Source organism: Salvelinus sp. IW2-2015, linkage group LG8, assembly GCF_002910315.2.
Source record: "Salvelinus sp. IW2-2015 linkage group LG8, ASM291031v2, whole genome shotgun sequence".
Taxonomy (NCBI): domain Eukaryota; kingdom Metazoa; phylum Chordata; class Actinopteri; order Salmoniformes; family Salmonidae; genus Salvelinus; species Salvelinus sp. IW2-2015.
The window spans coordinates 29,741,583-29,764,452 of record NC_036848.1 but is presented as its reverse complement, the minus strand read 5'-3'; the positions used below and the strand labels follow the sequence as shown (position 1 = coordinate 29,764,452).

The 22,870-nt window shown below is 43.9% G+C and overlaps 1 protein-coding gene across 1 annotated transcript in view; it reads right to left on the bottom strand.

Moving 5' to 3' along the window:
- Nucleotides 1–22,870, bottom strand: part of LOC111967022 (ras-related protein Rab-26) — an 83,584-nt gene that overhangs the window by 23,636 nt on the left and 37,078 nt on the right. The window contains exons 4-5 of the mRNA XM_023991927.2: nt 22,463–22,529; nt 9,481–9,533 (exon numbers count right to left, since the gene is read on the bottom strand). Of these exons, the coding sequence (XP_023847695.1) occupies nt 9,481–9,533; nt 22,463–22,529 (120 nt within the window). The remainder of the gene's footprint in view (nt 1–9,480; nt 9,534–22,462; nt 22,530–22,870) is intronic.

The window sequence follows — 22,870 nt, the reverse complement described above, 5'->3', positions numbered from 1 at the left end:
TAGTAACAGTAAATATCACAATGAACAAGTTTTAATGAAGTAGCAACTGCATGTTCTGCACTGAGTCAGTGCAGTATTGAGTCAGCTGCTGCTGTGCTGTGTGCTCAGATGTACCACAATGGTACAATGTAGCGATTGGTGCTTTGGAAACATGCTGAATTAGCCTACGGACGGACTGCTGGAGAACGTCTACAACTTCATCAGCAGCTGTCAAACTATTATAAATAAGTGACAAGCTAAACTCTGTTTATCAGTGCAGTGCCCCAAATCCTTAGCTAGCCTAAATTCCATCCCCGTGTTTGTCAGGGAAGCAGCAGGCAGTGTACAACAAACTGTCGAGAGGGCATCGTCTCAATGCTCATTTTGGTCAAAACACTTGCAGACACTTGCAGACATCAGCAAGTGTCCACTCAATAAAGGGTTTAGGGGCCAAGTGTTCGGTTTGAGATTCCGCCATAGTCTACATGTATGCTGAGACTGTATAGCTTATCACCTAAAACATTTCCTACTACTTAGGGTACTTTAGGCATCATGAGTTGCTGTTGTCTTTTTCAATTTTCTAATGTAAAGTAAAAGATATCCTTACAGAGCCTTACAGCATGTGTATACCACACGAAGCACTACCTATGATCCCACATAGGCTTTAGTGTGGTAGCCTATCTATGCCTTTGGGACCCTGGGTCTCTCCGTTACTCACGCTGTCTAAGAGCAGGTAAGCCACCTTGATACCCAGCTTGTTATGAGCCACTGTTGTGTTGCTTTGGTTTCAGTGCCTGGCTCAGCCTTCCATTTTAATAAGAACTATGTGAATGATGATGGTGATGATGATGATGATGTGCATGCAGCAGGGTTACAGTTACTAGTTACCAGTCCAAAATTGTAATCAGTAACGTAACTTTTGGATTTCCCAAACTCAGTAACGTAGTCTAATTACTTTCAGTTACCTTTAGATTACTTTCCCCTTAAGAGGCATTACAAGGAGACAAAAATGAGTATTACCAATTGAAAGACATCTATTGTAGGATAATCAATGTTAGAGTTTACATAGCTGGCCATATATGGATGTTGCATTTGACTTTATGGGATGTTTAGGCTATATCTTTACATTAAAAACTGAAGTCTGTCACATTTACAGTCATTCCAATTAATTTAATACCCCCTTGATCTTTAAGAAAATGACTTGGAAATATAGATTAGCATAATTGTTTTACCTGTAAGGTGCAAATAGCTAAATGAGAGAGCAGCAGTGTGATTCACATCAACACGATATGTAGGTGATATCGTTATTACCCGTAGGCTACACCACTGCTGTCGTCCTCACCTCCAAGCGTTTATTCAAATTGGATAATCTTTGAATGACGACATCAGTCGCACCATTGGAAGACATAGCTTGGACAGTAGCCTACAAAAGCTTATTCCTGCTCTTTTTCCGCGATCCATCAAACGCATTTGGTGTGACATCATAGTGGTCTCTGACTTGTGGTCAGACTCGCTCAGGCTGAACAAACTTAAGCGTGAAAAAAATTTCAATGCTGAATTGAATGTCATTGAGAAAACAGAAAGGTATAAAAAAAAATCCCAAAATCACCTACATCCTTTCTGAATTCAAAAATAATCCCAGAAGTAATCATCTAGTTTTTCAGAAGTATCTGTAATCTGATTACAATATTTTTGCTGGTAACATAACGGATTACAGTTACAGTTCTTTTTTAGTCAGTTACATGTAGTCTGTTACTCACCAACCCTGGTAAGCAGTGTGTGAGTGTGTGTGCGTGTGTGTGTGTGTGCGTCTGTGTGTGTGTGTGTGGATCACAGCACAGTGAGCAGCAGCTGCAGGGCTGATGATATGAGGCAAGACAGTAAAGTTATAAAGGTGTCACGCTCAACATTACAACCTCTGTGTCATTGGTTTAACATTGCTTTCAACTGAGAACGGTGACTATGTAACGGGTGAGCATGTAATGTTAGTACTTTCATGTCTGTATTCATTTCAAATGAATAATAGATCGTTGTGTATAGTTATTCACAGATTATGAGTGAGGCACCGTTTGTTCGATGCAGCACAGTCTGTAAGCCGGCACAAAGGTCACCACATAGAGATATCTGAACTATCTGATCTCAGAACTGCAACACAGTGCCATGGTGCTCTAACTCTGGCCATACCTTGATACGTGTTGTAGAAAAGGGATGGGCAGAAGACGGTTTAAACAAAGATAGGGTGGAGAGAGTGGAAGGGAGAGAAAAGCAAAGAATGATTGAGAGAGAATRAAATGGAGAGAGAGAGAGAAAAATTGTGAGATCCAGTGGAGAAGATTGAACCTCAGTTCTGAACTACATAAAAGTCCAACAGGGGAGACGGTTGATATCAGACTGGTATACTGTATCTGTGGTATTTGTACTGAGGGAGAGAGCAGCCAGACTGGAGATTGAAAAATATTAGGTGAAAATAAATGATGTATTTTATGAGATTAATGACATTTGTACCTTTGTCAGGATGACTCCTGTGCAGTCAGTTATGATCAAATTTGAACAATAAACGTTTCATCCTGCTGCTCTGTGGACCATTTCTGCCTACTAATGTAGCTAGACAGAAATAAATACAGAAACCTTGATTGGAATATGAGCAAGCTGGTGTGTGTGTGTGTGTTTAATGTGTGTGTGTGTTTAATTTGTGTGTGTGCGAGTGCGTGTGTGCACTGTTACAATCGTCAATCAGCCTGAAAGAGAGGGAGCAGAGGCAACAAATTACCCAGCAGCCAATAACAAGCTCAGCTGGGAATTGGTCTCAAATCAGTCTGTTGGGCTAGGATTCCACACTATTGCCCTCAGTCTCCGTCTCGGTCTCAGACTAGACACACCACATGGCACAGGTATCACATCAACATCTGAAAAATAACTATGAACTCAGAAATGATTTACACCTAATTCTAAATCTGTCTTCAGTAGTCTGTTTGTTTCTCTCTGTCATTTTCTCTCTCTATTCCTCTTCCTTATACCCCTGCCTTTCTCCTTTCCCCTCTTCATTTTGAGTGTAAAATAATATTTGCATCTCTATTGAACCGATCTGTAGCTCTATTAAACCTATCATGAAAATGCATGGGTGGGAACCAGTTCAAGCTAGTCTACAATCTCCCGACAATCTCTCCAAGGTTACTCTTCAAATCTCTCCATTCAAACTAACAGAGCACTCAAGGCCGTCCACATCTCTACGGAAAACAGAGATAGAGAGAATGAGAGAGGGATGGAAGAATGGAGGGATGGTCTTGCAGAGTGGAGTGCTTGAAAAGAAAAACAGAATGGATGCTGTCGAACAAACCACCTAAGCTTGACCATCACCGCAAGGATATAATGTTGTGAATAGGGTCAAACACAAAGAAGCATTCATGCAGCATGTTCAGGTAACTGCCAAAATAAAGGAAACACCAATATAAAGTTTCTTAATAGGCCATTGGGCCAGACACCCTGGACCCAATCCATGTGTGAGAATTCTGTCCCCTCCAAGCTCATCACCAAGCTAGGGACCCTGGGATTGAACACCTCCCTCTCTAACTAGATCCTGGACTTCCTGACGGGACGTCCCCAGGTGGTGAGGGTAGGCAACAACTCCTCCACCATGCAGACCCTCAACACGGGGGCCCCTCAAGGGTGTGTGCTTAGTCCCCCTCCTGTACTCCCTGTTTACTCACGACTGCGTTGCCGCGCACGACACCAACACACCCATAATCAAGTTTGCTGACGACACAACGGTGGTAGGCCTGATCACCAACGGCCTACAGGGAGGAGGTCAGAGACTTGTACCAAAGAGCTGATCGTGGACTACAGTACAAAGAAGGGAGAGCACGCTCCCATCCACATCGAAAGGGCTGTAATGGAGTGGGTCGTTCCTTGGTGTCCACATCACTAAGGACTTAACTTGGTCCACACACACCCGCACAGATGTGAAGAGGGCACAACAGCGCCTTTTCCCCCTCAGGAGGCTGACAAGATTTGGCATGGGCCCACGGATCCTCAAGCATTTCCACAGCTGCACCATCGAGAGCATCTTGACTGGCTGCATCACCACTTGGTACAGCAAATGCACCACAAAGCGCTACAGAGGGTGGTACGGACAGTCCAGTACTGGGGCCAAACTCCCTGCCATCCATGACCTCTATATCAGGCGGTGTCAGAGGAAGGCCTGAAAAATTGCCAAAGACTCCAGCCATCCAAGCCATAGACTGTTCACTCTGCTACAGTCCGGAAAATTGTGCCGGAGCATCAACTCTCGGACCAACAAGGTTCAAGACAGCTTGTACTCCCAAGACTGTTAATTAGTTCATTAATGCACTGACCCTATCTTGCACTGACTCTATGCACACTCACCAGACTATATTGTATACAGTCCCTTCGGGAAGAATTAATATCCCTTGACTTTTTCCACATTGTGTTATGTTACAGCCCTTTTCAAAAATGTATACAACATTTTTTTATCTGCAAACTACACCAAATACCCCATAATGACCAAGCGAAAACAGTTTTTTATATATTTTGGAAAATGTATTAAAAATGATAAACAGACATACCTTATTTACATAAGTAAATCAGACCCTTTGCTATGAGACTCGAAATTGAGCTCAGGTACATCCTGTTTTCATTGATCATCCTTGAGATGTTTCTACACCTTGGAGTCCACCTGTGGTAAATTCAATTGATTGGACATGATTTGTCCAATCAATTTGTTCTTAACTGACTTGCCTTGTCAAATGTGTTGAAATATCAATGAAGGGTCTGGCTCGTGAGACTGCTTTGAAATAAATATGAATCACCAAAGCTTTATTATATGATCAAGTTTGGAAGCAGCAAGAACAGAACATCCCCTTTTCACCTTATTTTAGCCAGCTCCCGTTATTATTTTGGACGTGCGTGAAACCCCCATCCATGTGTCCATATGCTCAACAAGAGATAACCCTCGTATTTAGAAACATTTAAATGATTTTCCTTGTAACAATTGCTCGTGTTCTGTTTAATATGATTAAAAACCAAACTTATTAGAATGGTTCATCGTCCTTGGCTTTATGGTGAGATTGTCCATCCATGGCTTGCATGCAATACAATTTATAAAACATTATATTAGGGAGCAGTATTCATGGTGAGTGGACTTACCCAGCTCCAGTCAAAAGTTTGGATTTACGCAAAAACCTCCATAGTCTAAGTTGCCTAAATATTATATGCCCACGGGGAGCAATTATGGTGTCTGTAACTGTATTTATACAAAGGCTATTTAAAACAAGTTTTGTTTTTATTCGAATTTGATTGGAATTATTCACTCTTTTTTTAAGCCTTAACCTTAAGAGTCTATTGACGCACCCATGCATCAATCTAACATAATAAAGAAAATCTGTTCTATCTACCCCATCCGCCTATGTCGGCCTTCAGCATCTGTAGTGGAAGGTGGCCGAGCTACAGCGGTGTTTGTCAGACCATGAGACATCCCGAAATGTTGTCTTCTTACTAAAACATCTGTAGCGTCCAAACTATTACGACCACTCTATGGAAAACACAATGGTGTTCTCCGTTTTGCTCTACAACCCCCACAAGAGTGGGACTCGTCTGAAGGTAACCCATACAAACGAATGGAAGTATGGAGGTACTTTTGTGCCAACCAAAATATGGGGTTAAATAGGTGTCTTAAAAAAACAAAATGTATTGAGCTTTCTTATATTTCTATGGGCTATAGAAGTAAAGGCCAAATTCAATGTTATTTTGATAAACCTAAAGAGGTCCCAAAATTCAAGAATTAGACTTTTAGACGTTATCAGTAGTGAATTTAATCTTGCTTACAGACAACGCTTGGCATGTCCATGACTCAGACATGGCAGACATAATGCAATTTACAGTAGGCCTACCCCCTATATCAGTGCGAAGGCTATTGAAGTCATGCCATTAGCCCAAACAACTACCTCTTTACCTACTGTATTTATTTATTAATTTATTTTGCTCCTTTGCACCCCATTATTTCTGTCTCTACTTTGCACTTTCTTCCACTGCAAACCAACCATTCCATTGTTTTTTTAGTTTTTATTTTACTTGCTGTGTTGTACTCACTTCGCCTCCATGGCCTTTTATATTTTTATTTATTTATACATATATTTGTTTGCCTTCACCTCCCTTATCTCACCTCACTTGCTCACATTGTATATAGACTTATTTTTTTTTTTCACTGTATTATTGACTATATGTTTGTTTTACTCCATGTGTAACTATGTGTTGTTGTATGTGTCGAACTGCTTTGCTTTATCTTGGCCAGGTCGCAATTGTAAATGAGAACGTGTTCTCAATTTGCCTACCTGGTTAAATAAAGGTTAAATAAAAAATAAAAAAAAWWAAAAATAATTTGGCATCAAACATGTTCAACATATTTAGCAAAGATGGGATAGGCCTAAATATATTTGATTTCTGTAAGCGATTTAACAAACTGGGCTATAACGGACTAACATTCGAATTGGAGGTGATGACAACACAATACATAAAAGACTATAAATGCACAACTTGAAGTAACCACATATTTAGCCATGGAACACGTTCTAATTGGCCAGTGAGTGGTCAAGCCTCGACACACCTACGACCCAGACCTTTCGCGCCACCGCCAGCTACTGAGCCCATATTTCCGGTTTTGAAAATAGCACAAATATTCCCGACACAACCCCAAACCTATATTTACCAATGCATTAGGTTTGTTAAAATAGAGCCCCAATAGTTTATAGTTTTAGTTCAATTGTATTCATAATACACAGTCATGATGAACAAAATGTTTGAAGTCCCAAAGCGAAAACTCATTTGAATAGTCCAGGTTGACTTCAAAACAGGTCGGTGATCGCCCTGGTCATAGTTCCCCTACAGATGTAAGGTCATTTAAGCAATAGAATTATAGTGGGATAAACAGCATGGTTTGTTCCTCACTAAGTGCATTCGGTGGTGCTCTCGGCAATGTTTTCACCTTGCATGTGACACAATGGGATGTCTACTGGTTCCTCTCTTACTCCCACACGCGTGGCCGTACACAAGTACACAGACTGGCATCTGCTTGGGGCCCTAAAATCAATTAGTCCGCCTCTGCTCCCACCCCTTGTCTCTCTCAATGCACCTGCCTCTGAAGAGCTAAACAGCACCTGTTTAAAATGCTAATGCTGTCATGCACTCTGCTCCAGTATGAGGGTGAAACTCTAGGTTGTGGATGTAGAAGGGCTGTCATGCGTGCATTATGCATGGGAAACATAAGCAGGCAGGGATCCATCAAACTCAAATGGGAATAGTTGATTTATCATACTGTAATCTGCACGAACACATAGGTAATAAACATAAATATGGTACTGAGATACGGTATATGAATGAGAAAGAGGAAGGAGTTTACAGTGAAAAGATAAAAAAATATACAGTACCAGTCAAAAGTTTGGACACCTACTCATTCAAGGGTTTTTCTTTATTTGTACTATTTTCTACATTGGAGAATAATAGTGAAGGCATCAAAACTATGAAATAACACATATGGAATCCTGTAGTAAACAAAAAAGTGTTAAACAAATCTAAATATATTTTAGATTATTCAAAGTAGCCACCCTTTGCATTGAAAGCTTTGCACACTCTTGGCATTCTCTCAACCACCTTCATAAGGTAGTCAACTGGAATGCATTTCAATTAACAGGTGTGCCTTGTTAAAATAACATTTGTGGAATTTCTTTCCTTCTTCATGCGTTTGAGCCAATCAGTTGTGTTCTGACAACTTATTTCTTAGTATTGATGTCTTCACTATTATTCTACAATGTAGAAAATAGTAAAGATAAGCCCTTGAATGAGTAGGTGTTTGACTGGTACTGGTCATATGAGATGAGTAAAACGGTATGTAAACATTAAAGTGACTAGTATTCCAAATTGTTTTACATTGTGGGCTAATAATGTTAGAAATAACACACACACACAAAAAAATACTGCAAAGTTGCTTAGGAGCTAGAAGCAGAGCTGCCATGTCTGTCGGCGCCATCTTTGGAAGGAGGTGATAGGAAGAGATTTGCCACAACACAAAGCCTTCTTGTTATTAGTTCATTTTAAATTAAAATGAAGACTGTTGAAATGAATTACTCGAATTAGCCTAACTTCAACACCATGCGCTGTCCACCTCCCGATTGATTGTGGCTGACACGTCACATTTCAGCACCACAAAGCTGTCATGGAAATGACTCGAATCTGGCTTATCGTGAGGTCAATAGCTGATAAAAAGCCTCATCATGGGCAACGAAACATGTTGTTTCATGGTCTTTGGAGAGGGAACATCAAAGGTGCAAGTGTGACGAATATGAGCCCGGAGCCGACGGCGGCAACCCATGTGGGTACTGTGGCATAGTCTAGTGTTTAAAGAAAGTATCAAAACCCCTTGATATGGGAGGCACATAGAAAATGGAACACTTTGCATTTATATTTTTGTTCAGTATACTGTATATAGGAAAACCTGCAAAATAGCTCATGTAAACCAGGGAACGATGCACTACGCTCCCCTGTGCCCAATAAAACTCCACACAACCCTCCCCAAAGCAAAAAACGAAGTTACACCACCCTCCCCTATTTTGAACCCCCCCCCCAGTAATTTTCTGTTGATCAGAATAAGTGAAAGTAAGTGAGAGTATCCACGCTGTCTCTGCTTCCCTAGGGACCTCTACAGTATGTACCTCCTGTTTTCCCATGTATTAATGATAGGAGAACCAGCTGCAGTTACAGCAGTGGGAACAGGTGGGTACGCGACATAGCCTCTCTCTTTGATGACTACATGCCATTTAATTGGCCATGTTTAAGCCCCCAGTCGACAAGACTTCTTGTCCTTTAATGTTAATCAATAGACTGTACTAAGTCTGTGGAGAAGACTGAAGGGATGAAAAGATGAGGTTACATCAAATGGAGTCGCAATGGCCTCAAATTCACAGTCTCGTTGGAGAGCAGCCTGTAAAATCAGAGAGATATAACTACCTGGGATTTACACCTACACACTCCCACCATCATCACCATCACCATTATAATCATCATCATCATCATCAGAACCATCTCTGACCTCACCATGAGCTCTATTTCAAAATGGTATATTACAAAACAAGACAGAGCTGTTGTAATGTTATTCTACACAACTTACTGGAACAGCTTATCAAGTCACCTCAAATCAAACAAAGTGAAAGAAATAGAGGGAGAAAGACACAGAGTGGCGGTTAGATGAGGCAGAAATGGAGGGAGGAGGAAGGGATGGAGTAGGTTAGACGGTAATGGGGAAATGGATGGAGAAAGTGGACATAGATGTCAATGAAAGAGAAATGAAGGAAGTGAATAGAATGGCGGGGTGCCAGTGGTTCGACTATGCCAGATATATAGAGGTGGGAGGAAGGAGATGGAAAGAAAAGCCTTTATGTAGTGTTAAAAGTTGATGAGCTCCGCAGACAGGACTGACACGGGACTGAGTCTTACCTTGATGTTGTCAAAGGAGGCCTTGTTAGTGACGTCGTAGAGCAAGAGGAGAGCTGCGGAGAGGACACAGACATAGAGCATTATCAACAGGCTATCTATGGATGGCTTCCACTGGAATCACTATGATGAGACTTGAGAGAAAGTAAAGAGAGAAAAAAACTCAAATGGAAACGTGTATTTGTGGACTTTAAAACCTTTTAAATTGACCTTTAATATTTGGTGTGATGTCATGAAATGAAAACAGGAAATAGAATAGTGTAGAACTTCCATCTGAGGTTGGAAATTATGAATATAATCACATAATCAGCCGAGACAGAATGATCATGCTTAGACCACGGTGAGCTTGCTATATTCACAGCCCAGATGGCTTGTACCACAGTGATATAAAAATATTCATCAATACATAACAATCGTGACATTTCCACCTTTTTGAGGTCAATACAGTACGTACAAATTTAGAAAAAAAATATTGTCCTCTTAGCTCATGTAACAGTGACATGACAGCCTGTACCTAACATTTGGTGCCAGAAAGTATACCTCATATAAGGGTGTACGGGAAATCACTCCACATGGACTGTGGACTGAGCTTTTTCATCCAAACCCCTTCTCCAACCTCACGCTCCGCACTTCCCTTTTTCATTTCACACTTTTATGGGTTGGGGGGGGGGGGGGTGGTCTCTGAAGGGTGTATAATATGATGTAATTACCGCATGGCTGGGTAGAATGGAGCTGTAGCCTGCTCTCTCTCTCTCACTGATAACACAGCAAGGATTATTTACACACCACCGGTAGACAGGAGAGAAAGAGAGAGATATGTTCTGTCTACTTGTGTATACAGCCTTGAACAGAACAGAACAGGTCTGAATGCAGCCGTCTTTATCGGCCTCTAACAGACGAGTGAGAGGAGAAAAAACACACCTCCTCTCCTTCACCCTCTCTGACCTCTCCTGTAACAGTGAGGTACTGTAGAGGTGGAGGTCCCAGTGGCGACTGCGGTAAACTATCACTCACTTCATTTGTGTTTATTCTTCATTTGTATTTTATTCAAAACATCCCTAATTTGTCTGAGAAGAAGGACACCTCTAATGGAGGGCTGAATAAAATAAACAATGCAAAACTATTTGTCTTTGTGTCACGCGAAGCGGAACCCAAGAGCCCAAGAGCAGACTCAGACGAGGTAACCAAGGTATTTATTGAAACACGGGGGGATGATTGAGTGCAGGCCAGGTGAAGCTCGAGCGGGTTGCTGGAAACCAGGTGCGGAGGCTGAGGCTGGAGCGAGAGGTGTGGGGACAGGGTAAGCAGGTCCGGAGGGGAATCCAAGGGAGCGTAGAATCCAGGACAGAATAGCATGACTGACGAGAAGTCTGACTGGAGACAGGGACCAGAGTCAGAGCGTGCAAAACTGTAGCGGAAAACAGCATCAGGCAAGGGAAAACAGGCACAACATGAACAAACGGCTAGAAGACTGACTGAGCAGAGATTATGATCTGGCAGTGTGGAAGTGGCAGGACTGAGTATTTGTAGAGGTCTTGATTATGGAACAGGTTGCAGCTGGTGGGGATCTGCTCTGACTCCAGCACACCTGTCTCCGCCCACACACACAGGGAGAGGGAGCGAGTACTGGGGAGTGGCGGCAGGTCAAGGCAACACCGGATGAGCACTAGAGGGCATGGCAGGAGCAGATGTGACCCCGCCCACATCCAAAAGCCACCGGACGGTATAGGCAGGAAGGTCATTGATGAGCCGAGGGGGTGGAGGAGTTGCTGCAGGAGGATACAGGGGACTGGAGCAGACAGGTTTAAAATCATGGACACATGGAAGGTTGGGTGGATCTTAAGTGAGTTTCAGGTGCACAACAGAGAGGTTGATGACACAATCAATCTCAAAGGGACCAATGAATCAGGGGGCAAGTTTCCTGGAAGCCACTTTCAAGGGCAAGTCCTTCGACGAGAGCCATACCCTTTGGCCTGGAGTGTAGACTGGAGCTGAGGCACGGTGACGGTTAGCTTGGGATTGCGTCCTGGCGAAGGCACGGTGAAGGACAGCCCGGGGCCTCCTCCAGGTGCGATGACAACAGCGCATGTGGTCATGGACTGAGGGCACTGCTACCTCGACCTCTTGGGCAGGGAACAATGGGGGTTGATAGCCCAGAGCACACTCAAAGGCTGACATATCTAACCATGCGTTGATTAGGGTGTTGTGGGCATATTCCACCCAGGGTAGCTGAGCACTTCAGGAGGAAGGGTTAGCCGAAGTCACACAGCGTAGGGCAGTCTCCAGCTCCGGGTTGGCCCGTTCGGTCTGGCCGTTGGTCTGGGGGTGATATCCAGATGAAAGACTAACGTTAATACGAAGTGCTGAACAGAAGGATCTCCATACCTGGGATGTAAACTGGGGTCCCCTGTCGGAAACGATGTCAGTGGGAATGCCATGCAGCCAAAACACATGGGATACCAGCAGGTCCGCAGTCTCCCTGGAGGATGGAAGCTTGGAGAGGGGAATGAAATGAGCCGGTTTGGAAAATATGTTTATCCACACGATAATGGTGAGGATGACTGAGTTACCGTTAGATGGGGGAAGGCCAATGACAAAGTCCAGAGCTATGTGTGACCAGGGGCGACTGGGTATGAGAAGAGGGCGAAGCAGACTGGAAGTGGGTTTGGTGGAGGTTTTGTTCCGGGCACAGACCGAGCAGGCTGAGACGAACTCTAGGAAGTCTCTCTCCATGGTGGGCCACCAAAAGCGCTGTCGCAGGAATGCGACTGTCTGGTTCATGCCAGGGTGACAGGTGAGGTGAGTAGAATGGGCCCACTGAAGAACTTCAGAGCGAACTGAATCTGGGACAAACAGAGCCTTTCTAGGACCATTACCAGGGTCAGGCTGGTTCTGCTGAGCCTGGCGAATACGGGACTTGATCTCCCAGGAGACAGCGGCAACGATGCAGGTGGATGGCATAATGGTTTCTGGCTCGGAACCTGTGTTGTCTGTGGCGAACTGACGGGAGAGGGCGTCAGGCTTGGTATTCTTAGATCCGGGGCGATAAGGGAGTGTGAAGTTGAATCTTCCAAAGAACAATGCCCACCTGGCCTGCCGGGAGTTCAGACGTTTGGCGGTCTGGATGTAGGACAGGTTTTTGTGGTCCGTCCACACAATGAAGGGGAGAACCAAGCCCTCCAACCAGTGATGCCACTCCTCAAGAGCCAGCTTCACAGCCAGAAGTTCCCGCTTACCTGTGTCGAAATTCCTTTCTGCAGGTGAGAGCTTGTGGGACAAGAAAGCACATGGGTGGTGGTTCTGATCAGAGGGGGAACGTTGAGACAGAACAGCACCTACCCCGGTGTCAGAGGCGTCCACCTCGACGACAAACTGGAGTTCTGGGTCTGGCTGGGTGAGGATCGGAGCGGAAGTGAAGCGGTGCTTGAGTTCCCGGAACGCTGCCTCAGGGGACCAGTAGAACGGAGTGGAGGTGAGAGGGGCTGGCCAACAGCTGTAGTCACGGATGAAACGTGTGTAAAAACTGGCAAACACCAGGAAACGCAGTAGCTGCTTCAGATTCGAGGGCACAGGCCACTCTGACCTTGGTCCATCCGTAACGTAGAGAGAGAGCGAGAGAGAGCGAGATTCTGTCTACTGGAGTACAGCAGCTGTGATATACAGCCTTGAACAGAACAGCCTCACAAATGATCTCTCCTGTAACAGTGAGAGATGAAGGTCCTGGTGGCGATTGAGTTAAATTGTTGCTCCCAGGGGTTCCCAGTCACCGACATCTGAGACATGGAACTCAATATATTTAAATAATGGTCATTTTTATAAGGGAGTGACTCAAGATGCATTAAGGAAATGGCCAACAATGGCATGTGGTGTTCAAATAGTTATCCTTTGTACAACACACACAGCTAATCTAAAATACCACATACAACACCTTATAACCATTGAAATGTCCAAGGAAAAAAACATCAGACAAACATCCTGTAGCCCAATGCATCAACCCAGTGTAAAACACCTGTCAGCTGCCAGCCATTGAGAACAGACGTATGCTATGCGCTTGACAGTGACAGCTGTTTGCCCATTTGTCTGTTGCTTAAGGGGTGACTAGGGCTAGGTGACAGTGATAAAGGGTGTGTGAGTGGATGCCAGGATCCAGAAAACAGACAGTGAAACAGGCAGAGAATGCTGCCTTCTGACTGTCTGTGTATTTGTGTATCTGTGTTTATGTGCATGTGTGTGTTGAGCGTTTGTGCTTGCCTGCCTGCCTGTCTGCCTGTCTGTCTGGATCTATATCTGAAAAGTGCTAAGTCACAACCACCCACATGTACAGTATATCAACAGTTAATCATCATCATCATCATCATCATCATTTCACAATGGAAACATCCTCCTTTGCAGATAACAATACTTTTTCCCCCCATTCTGATAACGGTTACCAGTTCTTTTGGATTATTAATCAAATCAGAATAAGAAATTACATAGAAAGTATAATGTGCATTAGAAATGTGCACCTTAAAATAGATGGGATATCCCATCACTTCAACATGTACAGTGCCTTCAGAAAGTATTCACACCGCTTGACTTATTCCATAAAATGTTTGTTGTGTTACAGTGTCACGATCGTCTTTCTGTGGAAGAGAGGACCAAGGCGCAGCGTGATACGAATACATCTTCTTTTAATATWACGAAGCCKAAACAAACACTATTACAAATATACAAAAAAACAACCGTGAAGCTACAAACCTACGTGCACACATGCAACATAGACATAGACAATTTCCCACAACCTGTCTAATGCCTATGGCTGCCTTAAATATGGCTCCCAATCAGAGACAACGATAGACAGCTGTCTCTGATTGAGAACCACTCAGGCAACCATAGACATACCTAGACCCTACACTGACACAACCCATAAACTCTACCAAAACCCCCTAGACACTACAAACACCCTCGGACTAGACAAAACACACAAACATCCCCCATGTCACACCCTGACCTATATAAAATAATAAAGAAAACAAAGATAACTAAGGCCAGGCGGTGACAGTACCCCCCCCCCCCAAAGGTGCGGACTCCGGCCGCAAACCTGACACAGAAGGGAGGGTCCGGGTGGGCTTCTTATGGGGCGGCTCGGGTGCGGGACGTGGCCCCACTTCCCATAGTCACTACCGCTTTGGTGGCGCCTCTGGAGCGGCGACCCTTTCAGCGAGTCCTGGACTGAATACCATCCTAGAGGGCGCCACTGGACGGAGGGGCAGCTCCGGACTGAGGGCAGCTCCGGACTGAGGGGCAGCTCCGGATTGAGGGGCAGCTCCGGACTGAGGGGCAGCTCCGACCTGAGGGGCAGTCCGGACTGGGGGGCAGCTCCGGACTGGGGGCAGCTCCGGACCGGGCTAAGCACACGTACAGGAGACACCGTGCGCTTTACCGCATAACACGGTGTCTGCACGTACTTTCGCTCCCCACGGTAAGCACGGGGAGTTGGCGCAGATCTCCTACCTGACTTCGCCACACTCCTTGTAGCCCCGCCCAAGAAATTTTTGGGTTTGACTCTCAGGCTTCCAGCCTCGCTTCCGTGCTGCCTCCTCATATCGCCTCCTCTCGGCTTTAGCTGCCTCCAGCTCTTCACGAGGGAGGCGATATTCTCCTGGTTGTGCCCAAGGTCCTTACCGTCCAGTATTTCCTCCCAAGTCCATGAATCCTGTGTATGTTGTTCCTGCTGCTGCTTAACACGCTGCTTGGTCCTTTGTGGTGGGTAATTCTGTCACGATCGTCTTTCTGTGGAAGAGAGGACCAAGGCGCAGCGTGATACGAATAACATCTTTTTCTTTAATATAACGAAGACAAAACAAACACTTTTACAAATATACAAAAAAAAAAAAATAAACGACCGTGAAGCTACAAACCTACGTGCACACATGCAACATAGACATAGACAATTTCCCACAACCTGTCTAATGCCTATGGCTGCCTTAAATATGGCTCCCAATCAGAGACAACGATAGACAGCTGTCTCTGATTGAGAACCACTCAGGCAACCATAGACATACCTAGACACCTACACTGAACACAACCCCGTAAACTCGACCAAAAACCCCTAGACACTACAAACACCCTCGACTAGACAAAAACACACAAACATCCCCCATGTCACACCCTGACATAACTAAAATAATAAAGAAAACAAAGATAACTAAGGCCAGGGCGTGACAAACAGCCTGAATTAAAAATTGATTTAATAGATGATCTTTCTCACCCATCTACACACAATACCTCATAATGACAAGGTGAAAATATGTTTTTAGAATTGTTTTCATATTTATTGAAAACAAAACACAGAAATATCTAATTTACATAAGTATTCAACCCCCGAGTCAATACTTTATAGAAGTACCTTTGGAAGTAATTACAGCTGTGAGTCTTTCTGGGTAAGTTTCTGAGCTTTCCACACTTGGATTGTGTAACATTTTCCCATGTATTATTTTCTAAATTCTTCAAGCTCTGTCATTGGTTGTTGATCATTGCTAGACAATTATTTTCAGGTCTTGACATAGATTTTCCAGTAGATTCAAGTCGAAAATGTAACTCAGCCACTCAGGATTATACACTGTCTTCTCGGTAACCAACTCCAGTGTATATTTGGCCTTGTGTTTTAGGTTATTGTCCATCTGAAAGGTGATTTTATCTCACAGTGTCTGGTGGAAAGCAGACGAACCAGGTTTTCCTCTAGAATTTTACCTGTGCTTAGCTCCATTCCGTAAAAAAATGTATTCTGAAAAACTCCCAAGTCCTTAACAATTACAAGCATACCCATAACATGATGCAGCCACCACCATGCTTGAAAATATGGAGAGTGGTACTCAGTAATGTGTTGTATTGGATTTTCCCCAAACATAACACTTTGTATTCAGGACAAAAAGTTAATTGCTTTGCCACATTTTTGTCAATATTACTTTAGTGCCTTGTTGCAAACATAGTTTTATTCTGTACAGGTTACCTTCTTTTCACTCTGTCAATTAGGTTAGTATTGTGGAGTAACTACAATGTTGTTGATCCATCCTCACTTTTCTCCTGTTTTAAAGTCACCATTGGCCTCATGGTAAAATCCCTGAGCGGTTTCCTTCTTCCCCGGCAAATGAGTTAGGAAGGACTCCTGTATCTTTGTAGTGACTGGATGTATTGATAAACCATCCAGTGTGTAATTAACAACTTCACCATGCACAAATGGATATTCAATGTCTGCTTTTTTTATCTACCAATAGGTGCCCTTCTTTGTGAGGCATTGGAAAACCTCCCTTGTCTTTGTGGTTGAATCTGTTTGAAATTCACTGCTCGACTGAGGGACCTTACAGATAATTGTATGCGTGGGGTACAGAGATGAGGTAGCCATTCAAAAATCATGTTAAACACTATTATTGCACACAGAGTAACTTATTATGAGACTTGTTAAGCACAATTTTACTCCTGAAGTTATTTAGGCTTGACTTAACAAAGGGGTTGAATACTTATTGACTCAAGACATTTCAGCTTTTCAAACATAATTCCACGTTGATATTATGGGGTATTGTTTGTAGGCTAGTGACAAAAATTCTCAATTGGAGAGAGAGAAAAAGCGAGAGCGAGAAACTGAGTGAAAATGAGAGACAGAAGGGGGGAGGAAATAAACAAGGGTCATGGAGAAAGTGAGAGGAAGGGTAGTCGATGAGGATACTCTGCTACAGGGTTGAGAAATGTGAGAAAACCTCCTCCACATATTTCCAATAGAATAAAGCCCTGCTCCTTCACCCAGCGACCTGAACATCCTGGTTAACCTCTAAAAGTCTAAGCAGTTGGGGGGAGGGGGGAAGGGGCTTCTACTAAGCTAACATATGGAATTGTTTTAAGATGGTCATACCATGAATCATTTAGCTATTTGATTTTGAATTTTAGGACCCCTTTAGGGATCAAAATATACACTTCTCAAAAAAATAAAGGGAACACTTAAACAACACAATGTAACTCCAAGTCAATCACACTTCTGTGAAATCAAACTGTCCACTTAGGAAGCAACACTGATTGACAATAAATTTCACATGCTGCTGTGCAAATGGAATAGACAAAAGGTGGAAATTATAGGCAATTAGCAAGACACCCCCAATAAAGGAGTGGTTCTGCAGGTGGTGACCACAGACCACTTCTCAGTTCCTATGCTTCCTGGCTGATGTTTTGGTCACTTTTGAATGCTGGCGGTGCTTTCACTCTAGTGGTAGCATGAGACGGAGTCTACAATCCACGCAAGTGGCTCAGGTAGTGCAGCTCATCCAGGATGGCACATCAATGCGAGCTGTGGCAAGAAGGTTTGCTGTGTCTGTCAGCGTAGTGTCCAGAGCATGGAGGCGCTACCAGGAGACAGGCCAGTACATCAGTGAATGTGGAGGAGGCCGTAGGAGGCAACAACCCAGCAGCAGGACCGCTACTCCGCCTTTGTGCAAGGAGCAGCAGGAGGAACACTGCCAGAGCCCTGCAAAATGACTCCAGCAGGCCAAATGTACATGTGTCTGCTCAAACGGTCAGAAACAGACTCCATGAGGGTGTTATGAGGGCCCGACGTCCACAGGTGGGGGTTGTCTGACAGCCCAACACCGTGCAGGACGTTTGGCATTTGCCAGAGAACACCAAGATTGGCAAATTCGCCACTGGCGCCCTGTGCTCTTCACAGATGAAGAAGCAGTTCACACGCACATGTGACAGACGTGACAGTTTGGAGACGCCGTCGAGAACGTTCTGCTGCCTGCAACATCCTCCAGCATGACCGGTTTGGCGGTGGGTCAGTCATGGTGTGGGGTGGCATTTCTTTGGGAGCCGCATAGCCCTCCATGTGCTCGCCAGAGGTAGCCTGACTGCCATATAGGTACCGATATGAGATCCTCAGACCCTTGTGAGACCATATGCTGGTGCGGTTGGCCCTGGGTTCCTCCTAATGCAAACAATGCTAGACCTCATGTGGCTGGAGTGTGTCAGCAGTTCCCCAAAAGGAAGGCATATGCTATGGACTGGCCCGCCCGTTCCCCAGACCTGAATCAAATTGAGCACATCTGGGACATCATATCTCGCTCCATCCACCAATGCCACGTTGCACCACAGACTGTCCAGGAGTTGGCGGATGCTTTAGTCCAGGTCTGGAGAGATCCCCAAGAACCATCCCACCTCATCAGGAGCATGCCCAGGCGTGTAGGGAGGTCATACAGGCACGTGGAAGCCACACACACTACTGAGCCTCATTGACTTGTTTTAAGGACATTACATCAAAGTTGGATCAGCCTAGTGTGGTTTTCCACTTTAATTTTGAGTGTGACTCCAAATCCAAGACCTCCATGGGTTGATTAAATTTGATTTCCATTGATAATTTTTGTGTGATTTTGTTGTCAGCACATTCACTATGTAAAGAAAAAAGTATTTAATAAGAATATTTCATTCATTCAGATCTAGGAGGTGTTATTTTAGTGTTCCCTTTATTTTTTTGAGCAGTGTATATTTTTAAATGATTTGATCAAATATTGAATTTGGCCTTTAACTACTATAGCCCATAGAAACAAATTGAATAACACACTCATAAATGGCAAAAACAACAAAGTCTCCCAAAAAATCATAAGGAATAACGTTTTGAAGTGTCTGTCCTATATCTAGCTCGGGAAATATTTCTGTTTTAATGAACACATATTTAATCCCTTACTTTTGTTGGCTCAAAACTACCTCCATACTTCCATTCATTTGTATGAGTTACAATCAGATGAGTCTGTGACACTCGTGGGGGTCGTAGAGCAAAACACCATTGTGTTCGTGAGAGTCTATCCTTTCCAAAGCAGTGGCGGTTCTGGGGAGGGCCAGTGCCCCTGTGACAACAATTTTGGACCCCCTTGTGGCCCCCCTAAATGTGGAGTTTGAAATAATTTTTACATAACTAATTTTTGCTATCGTTCTTTTTTTACATCCGTTATTAGACAGTGGCAACGATGATGATTATGAACATGGTCTTTTGCCTGCTAATGCCTGCAATGCAGTGAAGAAAACGATATGACAACAATAACGTCTGATGTAACTGGCCCCTCTACCAGTACAACTGGCCCCAGCTTGGCCCCCCCAGTTGAAATGGTCTAGAACCGCCACTGTTCCAAAGTGGGGTCATATTAGTGTGTATCCCAAACGGTTCGGATGCTACAGACAGAAGTTGGCACATCAGCTGTACCGACTTCAGATGAATCCCGTGACACTTGTGGGGGTCATAGAGCATCGTGTTCATGAGAGTCTCATCTTACCATAGAGTGGTCATATTAGTTTGTAGGACGCTACAGAGATTTTCGTGAGAAGACCGATTTTTGGGACGTCGCGAGGTCTGACAAACATCGCTGTAGCTCAGCCGACTTCCACCGCAGATGCTGATCTCTCTAGCTTAAACTGGCTGATTTTTATGGGGATTTTTATATTATGTTACTTAGATTGACGCACGGGTCAATAGACTCTTAATTAATATGCAGCCTGTAGAGATGAGTTTGATGGATTACACTCTCAATGTTCCACCTGTAACCCACTAAGTATTTCCCTTAATGCCTGGTTTTTATTTTCCTCAATTTCTCTCTCCCTCCATCTCAATCTCGTTCCTCTTTTCCCTCCATGTATTTCCCTGTCCTTCCTGTTTTTATCTATTCCCCCTTCAATTTCTCTCTCCTCCTGCTGTTCCTCTCTCCTCCATCTCTCAACTCCTCCCTCTATTTCCTTCTCCTCCCTCTGTTTCTCTCTCCTTCTTCCATCTCTCAACTCCATTTCTCTCTGCTTCCCCTGTTTCCCTCTCCTCAATCTGCCTCTCTCTCCTCCTCACTTGCACCCTGTCCCCCTGAGATATGAGATATTTATCCTGGGGCTGCTGTTGAGCAGGATGCATGGGTAGCCATTAGGGAGGAGAGGAGTGGAGCAACTAAAGATGATGGAGAGAATGAGAAAACAAGCCAGAGGAGGTAAGGAGGAGGGCACTGACAGTGCTGAGAGTGCTGAAAACTGCACCAACAGTGCTGAGAGCACTCCAAACTGTGATACTCCAAATCAGCCCATTCCATTTTACCTCTTTATCTCTATCAATCACTCACTCATTTGTTCTTTATTCTTAATTTGTATTTTATTGAAAACATCACTCATTCGTCTGAGAAGAAAAACAACTCTAATGGTGGGCTGAATAAAATGAACAACAATGCTAAACTGTTTTTCTTGCTCCATGACAATCCTCTCTTCCTATTACTTTTTTTTCTCTATCCCTGTGTGCCAAGCCTTCCATCAAGCCTTCCATCAAGCCCCACAACCACAGTTTGGATGACATTAGTGACACAAGCAGGTAATTCACACCTTGCTCACATACCACTCTATTCCTCCAGTGCCACTCTGGAGTACAATGATAAAAGTTATATTCCTCAGCAAGCACTGACAAACAGAGAGACTAACAGCAGGTCTCCTAACAGGCAGGGCAAATGAAACTGCCAAAATAAATTGTCACGTCCTGCTCCTAAACATGCCAATGTGTGTCTATGATGTCCATAAAGAATCTTGGAGTTGCTGATTAACTGACCATCAGGTCTAGACAGAATATGCCTATAATAACTTCCATATTGGTAAAAGGGGTTAATTCCAAATCAACACATTTAAAATAATATTTTAATTTCAATGGTAAAGCCACTTGGTTGGAAGACCTCCCCCCCCATAGGCTAACAAGTACAGGGTCATTTCTGATTCCATGCGTATGTCTTTGCGTGCAGTTTGAATGAAGTTGAACGTAGTTTTGCGAGCAAACTAGCATTCCTGTAGACTTCCAGTCATTGTGACTATAAATAGACTACATAAACATTTTCACAGAGAGGAAAATACATTTAATTCACATGATTCATATCCTCAGTTTTGACCAGTTCATTAATTGAGCTGCTGTAGGCACAAATGCACTAACACCAGTCAGCAACCTCCTTCAAACTGCATGCGGAGACATACAAATGGCACCCATGAGTTCATCTGACTATGAATAAGAAGAAAAAGAGCTTAATTGTCAACATCTCACTCTATCCATTTTAATGCATGTCTCGGAAGAAATATATACAGTACAAAGAAAGCAATTCCATCATATTTTGGGGGGAGTAGTGGCACACCGCTACTAACTGAATATAGGGGAATCACTGACACATACACACCTACACACTTTTTACAATCTACTTCTTCTCTACATCTGCAGTACACTTGACTACCAATACAACGCAGCTTAACTGCATAGACACAACAATCAAGCCTCTTCTCAAGTAGTAGCATGTCTACTTCATTGATCCTTGACATGACTAATGAGTGCACCAATTTCCCAAACTGAACTCTTCTCCCCTCCAGCTGAAAACAAGGCTTGTCTGTGAGTCTCATTACAGTGATGTAACAGAGTGGAGCCCAGCTCGCCACCTCCACATCAACAGGCCTCACAGCAGGCAGAGGAGAAACTGTCAGCAATCTGCTTATAGATTAGTAGTTTATTTATGTATGTGTGTCTGTCTGTCTGTGTAAGCCCGGTGTGGCTTGATTAACTGTGATTTCCTCTATCACTGTGCATCTGCCTGTTTGTGTGCATTCTCCCACACCTGATCAGGATGGCCTACAGCATCACATCTGTCTGGGCCTGACGGACCTGCTCCCGAAATAGCACGCCTGCATGCACACACAGACACACAGACAACTAGTGTTCTGTCTCCCGCTGTGTGAGAGGCAGGCTAATCAGCCCACCCAAAGGTTAGCGTCTATCCTGCGGTGCCCAGGACACATGCAGAGGAGAACCAGAGCAATACAAATCCTCATACACACACACACACACTTAAATATGAGTCACACACACACACAGCTTGATGAACAACCATCAGGCAATGTCTACCAATGGAGGTGGAGATGAATGGCAGCCAGGACATTGTATGGTGCTTTTTAAATACACACACACACAGCTTACCATGAGCGTCACGGTAGTAGGCGTGTGTGACGCTGCGGAACCTTTCTTGCCCAGCAGTGTCCCAGATCTGAAGAGGAGGACATATGACATCATCATTATCACACTCTATAAAGACTGTTCTTACTCATCAATTGGCCTACAGCAGCTCAATTAATGAACTGGTCAAAACTGAGGATATGAATCATGTGAATTAAATGTATTTTCCTCTCTGTGAAAATGTTTATGTAGTCTATTCATAGTCACAATGACAATAATCCACTTTGGATTGTAGTCAATGGCAACACCACGCACTCTACCCATCATGAAAAGGGCTTCTGCCTGTCTGGTTGAATTACAGTAGAGTGAGAAATGGAGAGATGGTTGACAGACAATGGATGTAGAGCTGGTGTCCTAACCCTCCTTCCTCCT